Source organism: Gekko japonicus, unplaced genomic scaffold (assembly GCF_001447785.1).
Source record: "Gekko japonicus isolate JY-2015 unplaced genomic scaffold, Gekko_japonicus_V1.1 scaffold21, whole genome shotgun sequence".
NCBI lineage: Eukaryota > Metazoa > Chordata > Lepidosauria > Squamata > Gekkonidae > Gekko > Gekko japonicus.
Genome location: NW_015173122.1, coordinates 1339050 through 1347642, shown reverse-complemented (window position 1 = coordinate 1347642; position 8593 = coordinate 1339050). Strand labels below are relative to the sequence as shown.

Sequence of the window (8593 nt, the reverse complement as noted above, 5' to 3'; positions counted from 1 at the left end):
CGGGGGGGAGGGGGAGACCGCAGGTATAAGCCAAGATTGTGGCCTGAGTCATCTCCCCACCCCCCACCAGCTTTCTTTTTGGTTAAAATATCCAGCCTGAGGCAGAGTTCTGGAGAACTTGCAAGTTTGCAGGTTGTTCTTGTGTTATTTCCGTGGCTCCCGATGAATGGCGTTCTCGAGCTCCAAGGCCGTTAACCCTTAGGTGGCCGCAGCCCTCAAGGAAGGGAGGTGAGGTCAGTGGTAGTGGTAGAACCTGCCTCTGAATCCAGATGCCGGAGTTGACCACGGGGGGGCTGGGTGTCACCAGCACACCCTGCCGCATGGGCTTCCCAGGAGCAATTGGCTGGCCACAGGTGAGAACACGATGCTGCTGCAGATGGGCCGTCGGGACCTGACCCAGCCGGGCCGTTCTGGAGCTCCTGGGAGGAGGGTGAGAGGAGGCCCGTCTCAGCGGCAGCATCCCCACGTCCTGGGCCTGCCTGGTGACCGGATCCTGCCATGCTTCCACCTCCAGCTACGGTCGCAAGCTTTCCCGGCCTGAGCTTTTCCCGATTGACCGAGAGGTCCGTTCTGACCAGTGGGTCAGACAGTCGCAGTCCGCTTGTTGAACAGAGAGGCTGTGTCAGTTTCTGCTGTTGGGGAATGAGCTTCTCCCCGCTCACAGCTGCAGTTCATTACGCTGCGATTATCTCCAAAAGGCCCCGATTTTGAGGGATTGGCACGACGGATGTTTATTTTCAAACACGATCAGTTAACCAGCCTGAAGGTAGCTAATGAATCGGCCAGTTCTGGATCCCCTCCCCCTCCCCAAGCGCCCTTCCCTCCCGACCAAGGGTGGCTCTTTATCCCTTGCCTTCCCGCAGGGTAACAACGATGACCTGATCCTCTCCTGCTGCCTCCACTACTGCAACGACAAGGCCAAGGACTTCATGCCAGCGAACAAAGGTCTGTGGGGATCCATCCTGGGCCCCAGGGGTCAGGTACAATCGTGCCCTGGAGGTGCAGAGCTGACAGGAGGGGAGGGAGGCTTGTCTCAGAGTGGAGCAAAGAACAGATCTATCAGTGACTGCTAGTCAGGTGACGGGGGGGGGGAACCTCCAGGTTCAGAGGCAGTCAACCTCTGAATCCCAGAGTCAGGAGGCAACTTCGGGAGAAGGTCTCTCTGTCTTTTTGTTGGCCCTCCAGAGGAGCTGGCTAGCCACTGTGTGAGACAGGGTGCTGGACTAGATGGACCACTGATCTGATCCAGCAGAGCGCATCTTAGATTCCTGTCAGGGGAAGGCCTTGGCCTCTGTGCCCTGTTGTTGGCCCTCCAGAGGAGCTGGCTGGCCCCTGTGTGAGACAGGGTGCTGGACTAGGTGGACCACCAGTCTGATCCAGCAGGGCGCATCTTAGATTCCTGTCAGGGGAAGGCCTCAGCCTCTGTGCCCTGTTGTTGGCCCTCCAGAGGAGCTGGCTGGCCCCTGTGTGAGACAGGGTGCTGGACTAGGTGGACCACCAGTCTGATCCAGCAAAGCGCATCTTAGATTCCTGTCAGGGGAAGGCCTTGGCCTCTGTGCCCTGTTGTTGGCCCTCCAGAGGAGCTGGCTGGCCCCTGTGTGAGACAGGGTGCTGGACTAGGTGGACCCCTGGTCTAATCCAACAGGGCTCTTCTGATGGGGTGGTGGTTTCTGCCCATTCACCGCCAATGTTCCCTCTAAGCTGTGGAGTCTTTTGAGCAAAAATTCTACTTTGTAAGCTCCTAGCATTAAAGTTGTGAGCAAGCAATGTGGCTACTGCATAAATTAGTTTGCTCTGGAGCCCTCCTCCTGTGTGAGCTGGAGGCTAAAAAACTGTGAGCTGGCTCACACTAACTCAGCTTAGAGGGAACACTGTTCACCACCCACATTCCCACTCTCCTCTCCCCAGCCAGGTGACTCCTGTGGGATGACTTGAACTAGCTTCGTCCCCCTGGCATCCAGGGAGTGGGTCAGCCTGGCGGGCAGCGGCGGAGGGTTCCGGCTTCTCCCCCTGCTCCACCCTCGCCTTCTTTTTGCTTTCTTCTGCCTCCGCCAACCAGTCGGCCCTCCCGGCCATGCCGGAGCCCTTCCCGAGGCGGGAGGGCAGCCGCTGCCCAAGGCCCCGCCGTGCATTTCTTGGGCCGAATTCTCAGCAGCTTAACTTGTCAGCTTGACAGAGAAGGCGTTTCTGTGTGTTTACGCCTTGCTGGGGCAGAATCGGACGATCAGGGGATTATGGCGGATGGGGCCTGACACTCTGACAGTCTCTGTTTTGTAACAATCTGCCGCGTTGCCTGGCCCGAGAAAGGGGATGGTTATTGTTAAGCCCCTTCCGAAGGGATCCGGGCCACAGGCCACGCAGGCTCTCTGAGGCTTGGCGGGCCTCGCCGGAGGCACCGGCCCGCTCCGTTAACCACCCCGCCTCCCCAACCCTGCGCTCTTCCAGATGACCCGATCCGGCTGCTTCGGGAGGTGGTGCTGCTGACGGATGACCGGAACCTGCGCGTGAAGGCGCTGACCCGCAACGTGCCCGTGAGAGACATCCCCACTTTCCTGAGGTGGGCGCAGGAGGGCTGAACAGGCCGAGGCCATCCCCGGATGTCACGCAGCTCTTTGCCTCCAGGAAGGGCGGCCTTGAGGCGGGCGGCCACGGGCTGAGCCCGCAGCAGCCGCACCAGAACAATAAATGCAGCCTCTCCAACCCCACCCGGAATGGCCGTGCTGTGGGTGCAAGAGGAGGAGAGAGAGAGAGAGAGAGGTGCACGCTGGGAAGGTTGGGGGCTAGAACCCTTAGGATTGTTGGGCCTTTGGATGGGGAGGAACGTGCCCCAAGAGAGGCCCCGGGGGGGGAGGGGAGAAAGTCCCTTAGATCCTCCCTCTGAAAGGCCAAAGCGAGGCCACCAAGTGTGGAGGTTTTGAACTGTTTCCGTTGGGCCCAATCCACCTTCCCTCCTTAACAGCAGTGCCCGGTCACCGTGTCAGCGCAGCCCCCCTTTTGACACCTCCAGGGTACCAAGCTAGCCCCTTTGCCCCTGCCCGTGCCACCCGTTGTGCAGTTGCCCCAAAGTTTCTGAAAACCCCCCCCTCCTGCCGCTCCCCTTCGGGGGTCCTTTGGCTGTCACCCCTCATCCCACCCCCTGGGTAAACTAGTTCGCTGAGGTAATTTTGAGGGGGACGAAAGGCTTGAAGCCGGCGGGGAGGCAGGGTGGTTCCCCTCATGAAGGGGGACGTTGAGGTAACGAGGTGGGGAATTTCGAGTCCTCACAGATGCCAGAGCCTCTTTGGAGACCTAATGGGGCGAATGCCTGCCGGGAGGGGCCTCGTCCTGCCGGGAGACGTTAAGGCCGGCGGTGCCCCCTGTGGGGAGGAGTCTCATTGACCAGAGGGTATCCAAAAGAGGGGCCAAGACAGCCGCATTGTTGCCCTCCCTCAGGGCCTTGGGTCAAGGGCGACTCTGACTCAGTGAGTGGAGACCAGGCATCGCGACTTGCCATGTGTTGGGGAAAGCCTTTGACAATAGCTTTGCCTCTTGGTGAGAGTTTGGTGGAGGGGTGCCTCCCTCCCTGTTACGAGCTGGCCCAGAGAGGGAACAGTCTCTTCTGCCTGCGGAGGCTCCGCACTCAGCATCGTTGGCGCCTGCACACCAGGTAAAGGCGCGGATCCATCCAAGCTGAGGAAGAAGGGCTGAATGTAGCAGTTTCTCGCAAGGGAGCTGCCCGCTCGTATTGCTTTTGCCTGCCTGGGTTTGATGGAGGGTTTTTGCCGATTTGTGTTACGTTGTTTTCTTAATAAATTTTTAGTAGGGAATACTGCTGTGTCCTGCCTCGTTTCATGGACAGGGGAAGTAAGGCAGCGATCCCAGTGGGGGGGGGGGGGGGGAGGCCTTTGACTGGAGAAGAGCTGATGGGATGGAGGGAGCTAGACTTGGCGGTGGGCTCACCAGACCCCAAGAACCTCCCATTTTTAAAAAAAATCTGTTTCAGAACACAGTAAAACAATGCAAGGTTTTGACTATCACAGGTCTCTTCAGCAATCAGAGATCTGAAGAAGAATTCTGTGAAAGCCCAAAGTTGGTATGTTTCAATGTCAGCCTTGATCTGATTTAGAGAAAGGACTACATTTTGCCTCTCATTAGAATCTGTTGGAACTTAGTGAGGTGTAAATGGAGAGCCTCCCGCTTCCTTCTCTCTCCTCTTCCCACTGTGAAAATACTGGTCGAGACTGAGAAGAGGGCAGATCTGACATCAGAAGCATCTGGCATGATGGGTAACAGGTCAGGGGGCAGCCTCAGAGGCCCCTAGGGCTACCAACCTCCAGGTGGGGCCCGGAGATCTCCCACTTTTAAAATTCATCTCCAGACTAGAGATCTTGTCCCTTGGAGAAAATGGCAGCTTTACAGGGTGGAGTCTATGGCACCGAACCATGCCGGGGGGGGCCTTCTTCCCCAAAGGGCTCTTTGAACCCCACCCTCTCCAGGACCCATCCCTTCCCAGATCTCCAGGTATTTCCCTACCTGGAGCTGGCAACCAGAGAGGCCCACCAGGTTGTCTCCTTTTCCCTGAAAGAGGCCGAGGCTGGCAGAGCCTGGCGTGTCTGCCTCAGTTAGCAAATGGCACCCGTTCCCCTGTCGCCAGCCACGGAAGGACCAAGGCGCACGTGCAGAAGAGCTGCATTCAAGTCTGGCAGAACCTCCAAGACCATCAACCTTTCCAGAGGATGAGCTTTTGAGAGTCCGGGCTCCCTTCTTCCCTCCTGCAGGTTTGGCCCCTTTTCCCCCCCAGGGCTGCCCTCTAAATGCAAAAAGCCCAGCCTCACGTACGTTCCTAGCAGTCGTTCTGGGAGAAGGGGAGTAAGAGACGTTGAGTGTCATGGTGAAAATGCCCCACCTGGACAGCATGCCCTTCCTCGCCCTCAATTTTGGAGTGCCGTGTTCCTGAGCAGGGCAGCGTCTCCCGTTTGATCCCAGCAACAGCCCGGTGAGATAGGGGGATTTAATTCTCATCCCTTCCACCAAGGTCAGTCCTCCCCACTGGCTCTCCCATACATTAGAAGAAGAAGAAGAGCTGGCTTTTATACCCCGCCCTTCACTACCCAAAGGGGTCTCAGAGTGGCTTACAGTCACTTTCCCTTCCCTCTCCCCACAACAGACACCCCGTGAGGTAGGCGGGGCCGAGAGAGTTGTGACTGATCCAAGATCACCTTCGTGTGGAGGAGTGGGGAATCAAACCCGGTTCTCCAGATTAGAGTCCGCCACTCTTAACCGCATCGCCAAACCGGCTCCCCTGGCACGTGGGGCACCTCCTGGCACTCTTCCCCCATGTCTGCGGGCACCAGAGTCTCTCTGGCCTTTGCCTCTCCCAGCCCCACACAAGCAAGGAGAGGCCTCGTGGTGGTAAAGAAAACTTTTATTGCTGGCGTTTGGTTGGTTGGTTGGTTGCTTGCTTCCGGTATAAAAGAGGGGAAGTACATCCAACGTACAAAAAAGCTACCTGAGGCACAGCAAGGTTTGCCCCTTCTGGGTGCTTCGGTTTGGCTCGGGAGAGGGGCAGCTGGCTCAGGTGAAGGCACAGACCCATGGGGGGCTTTTTGCCTTGTGTGCAAAAAGTGAAGTTTCACATTCTGTCCGGCTTTTGGTTGCAAACAGAGGGAGGCCACGAGGGATTGTGGGGTGGGTGGGTGTTTCCCCCGCATTCGCACACACCCTCCCGATAAGTGCAGGTGACCGGCAAGCACCAGACTCCGGTTAGGGACACACCTCCCATCCCTCCCTGCTGGTCCCAAGAAATTGCACATGGCAGGAAGTCCCTGGGTGAGAGGTTCCTTCCTGCCCCTCGAGGGCAGTGAAGAGGCCACTCCCCCTGGGACTTAGTAGAGATTGGGGGGGGGGGTCCTCCCTTGGGAGAAAGAAAAGGGAGCCCCCCCCAAAAAAATAACCTTTGGCTTCAGAAGTGGTTGGAGGTGCGGGTCCAGGCAGTGCTTTCATGTGGGTGCTGGAGAGTCCACCCTGGGAAAATCTCCCCCTCACACCCCCCCCCCAAATGTCTGTCACATTGCAAAGCGGTCCATCCCTTGGGCTGCTGTCACAGAAGCAGCCCAAGCCATCTCCTCAGACTCCCCCAGCCACCAGGAGCGCCCCCCAGAAGAGACCGCCTGGCCAGGACCTCCAGCCAGCCCGGCCCAGACGAGAGGCGTCTCCCAAGCAGGCAGGCAGGCTGATGGGCCCAGAGCCGGAGGGGCCTCCCTTTCCTTTGCAGCGCTTCAGGGACACCCCCAAGAACAGCCGCCTCTGCTTGGCTGGAGTCCAGGCACCAGAAGGTCAACCAGGAGGGGACCCTCAAGCAGACTCGGACAGAGAGAAAGAACCCCGGATTGTCTGCTTGCAACTCTGGGGGTGGGCTGCAGGCCAGACTAGAGGGACTCCTCTGGCAAAGGGGGCTGCGACAAAATGGGCCCCTCAGTCATTTGGAAAAGTTTTTCTCTACCTCTTGGAGGAGCAGAGTCCATCAGGCGGCGGGGGGGGGGCAGTCTCAGGGCTGGGCCCCTTCGAATGGCCGGTAGGGGAAATCATTCATGTGCCCCCCCCTTCACACACACACACACAGATCCTTCCTGCCCATAGTAAACTCGTGGATTAGGGGAAAGGACTGGCGGCGGCAGGCCTCTCCTTGGCGCTCTGATTGTGCACAGAGGAAATTCAGAAATAGGACAATCCCACCCCCAAATGGTCGGGGCTGACCATTCTCCCCGCGGGCACAATCCTTCAGCCCCCTCCTGCGCCACAGGTCGGGGTCCCGCAGTCGCCTCCCTTCTTACCCACGCCTACCAACGCAGAAGGGAGCGTTTTGTTGGGGGGGTGCATTGAGGTAGGGTCAGATTCACGGTTCCCTGGAGGGGGGGGCGGGAGCGCAGGTCCGAAGTGGCGGGAAAGGGGGAGGCCGCCGACCAGGACTCCCCCGACGCCTCCCCGACGCCCCAAGGGAAGGCAGTCCCTCCGGCTGGCAGAGCGCCGTCCCCAGCCCGCCCCAGGAGGGCGGCGGCGGCGGCGGCTGCAGCGGCGGCCGCGGCGGCAGCGCCCTGGGCCAGCACCTCGGCCGCCTTGTCGGGGCTGAGTCCGAGGTAGAGGCTCTCCATGGCGACCTTGGGGTCGGCGGCGGCGGCCAGGAAGTGGGAGGTGTGCGAGAGCAGGTCCTTGTCCGGGTGCTGCTGCTGGGCCAGGCGCGCCATGGCCAGGACCCCGTCGGGGAAGTCCAGCTTGAGCTTGCCGTCGGGCCCCGTCGAGGCGGCAGCCGCGGCGGCCGCGGCGGCGTGCATCTTCATGTGGCTGAGCAAGTTCCGCTGCTGGGCGAACTTGCCGCCGCACACCTGGCACTCGTAGGGCTTCTCGCCGGAGTGGATGCGCATGTGCTCGGTCAGGCGGTACTGGCGGGTGAAGCGCATGCCGCAGGCGTCGCAGGCGAAGGGCTTCAGGCCCAGGTGGCTGCGCATGTGGCGCGTCATGGTGCCGCGCTGCGTGAACTTCTTGCCGCAGATGGAGCAGGGGTAGGGCCGCGTCAGCCAGTGCGTCTTCTCGTGCTGCCGCAGCGTGGCCGGGTCCTTGTAGGCCTTGTCGCACGACGAGCAGCGGTAGGGGCGCAGCAGGTCGCAGCCGCCCGGGCCCCCCGACGGCAGCGGGGCGCCCAGGGGCTTGTCCAGGAAAGGGGAGCCCTGCCCGGCCGCCGCCTCGGCCGCCTCCTTGCGGTACAGCTCGTCCTCCTCGTTGTGCGCCTCGACGTGCGCGTTGAGCTGCTCCGACGACGGGAAGCCCTTCCCGCAGGGGATGCAGACGTACAGGTTGTCGCCGCCGAAGCTCTCCGGCTCGTAGCCCAGGTAGCGCTCCAAGCTGCCGGCGGCCGGGGAAGGGCCCCCGCTGCTGCAGCCCGTCTCCTCGCTGGTGCTCTTGTCGTTCTCCAGGTCCTCCGCCTCCCCGTCGGGCTCGGCGCTGTCCAGGCTGGCGTAGCGGCGCTGCGAGGGCGAGGGCGCCTTGTGGTCCAGCTCCCCCTCGGCCCCGCCGCCCTTGTCCCGCCTGCCCCGGCAGTCCCCGTCCTCCTCCTCGTCCTCCTCGTCCTCCACGTAGCCCCCCACCAAGGGCTCGTGCTTCATCCAGCGGTACAGGAACTCTGGCGGCGCCTCCGCGCGCCCCGACGGCTCCGGCCCGGGGCTGCCGCGGTACGAGTCCGGCTCTCCGAAAGCGGGGTGGCCGGGCAGCAGAGCGCCGCTGACGGCCGGGCTGTCGGGCCCGGGGGGCAGCGAGCTCTCGCGGTTCTCCCCGCCGGCTCTCAGGCGGCTCTCGGAGGGGGCGGGCGGCGGCAGCGGCAGGGAAGGCCCGTTGGGGCTCTTCTTGGACAGGTCGAGTCCGCAGAGCGGCGAGCAGAGGCGCTCGGGGGGACACAGGCCGTGCGGGTGGAGCGCCGCGCCCTGGGAGGCGGCGGCGTAGAGCTCCCCGCAGTGGGTGCTGAGCGGGTTGCCCGCCTCGACCGGCCTGGGCGGCGGCGGGGGCGGCGGGGGCGGCGCGGAGTAGCAGCTCTGGATGACCGGCGTGGCGGCGCGGAGGGCGC

At 61.6% G+C, this 8593-nt stretch overlaps 2 protein-coding genes across 3 annotated transcripts in view; one reads left to right on the top strand and one right to left on the bottom strand.

The window, feature by feature from the left end:
* The window catches only part of SMG6 (SMG6 nonsense mediated mRNA decay factor), a 116083-nt gene extending 113079 nt beyond the window's left edge, over positions 1-3004 (top strand). For both annotated transcript variants that reach the window (XM_015421909.1, XM_015421908.1), the window contains exons 18-19: positions 864-945; positions 2446-3004. In XM_015421909.1, the coding sequence (XP_015277395.1) occupies positions 864-945; positions 2446-2576 (213 nt within the window). In that variant the 3' untranslated portion in view covers positions 2577-3004. The remainder of the gene's footprint in view (positions 1-863; positions 946-2445) is intronic.
* Positions 3005-6818: 3814 nt separating this feature from the next.
* Positions 6819-8593, bottom strand: part of HIC1 (hypermethylated in cancer 1) — a 2109-nt gene continuing 334 nt past the window's right edge. Inside the window, exon 2 of the mRNA XM_015421850.1 lies at positions 6819-8561. Coding sequence (XP_015277336.1) covers positions 6819-8561 — 1743 coding nt within the window. The remainder of the gene's footprint in view (positions 8562-8593) is intronic.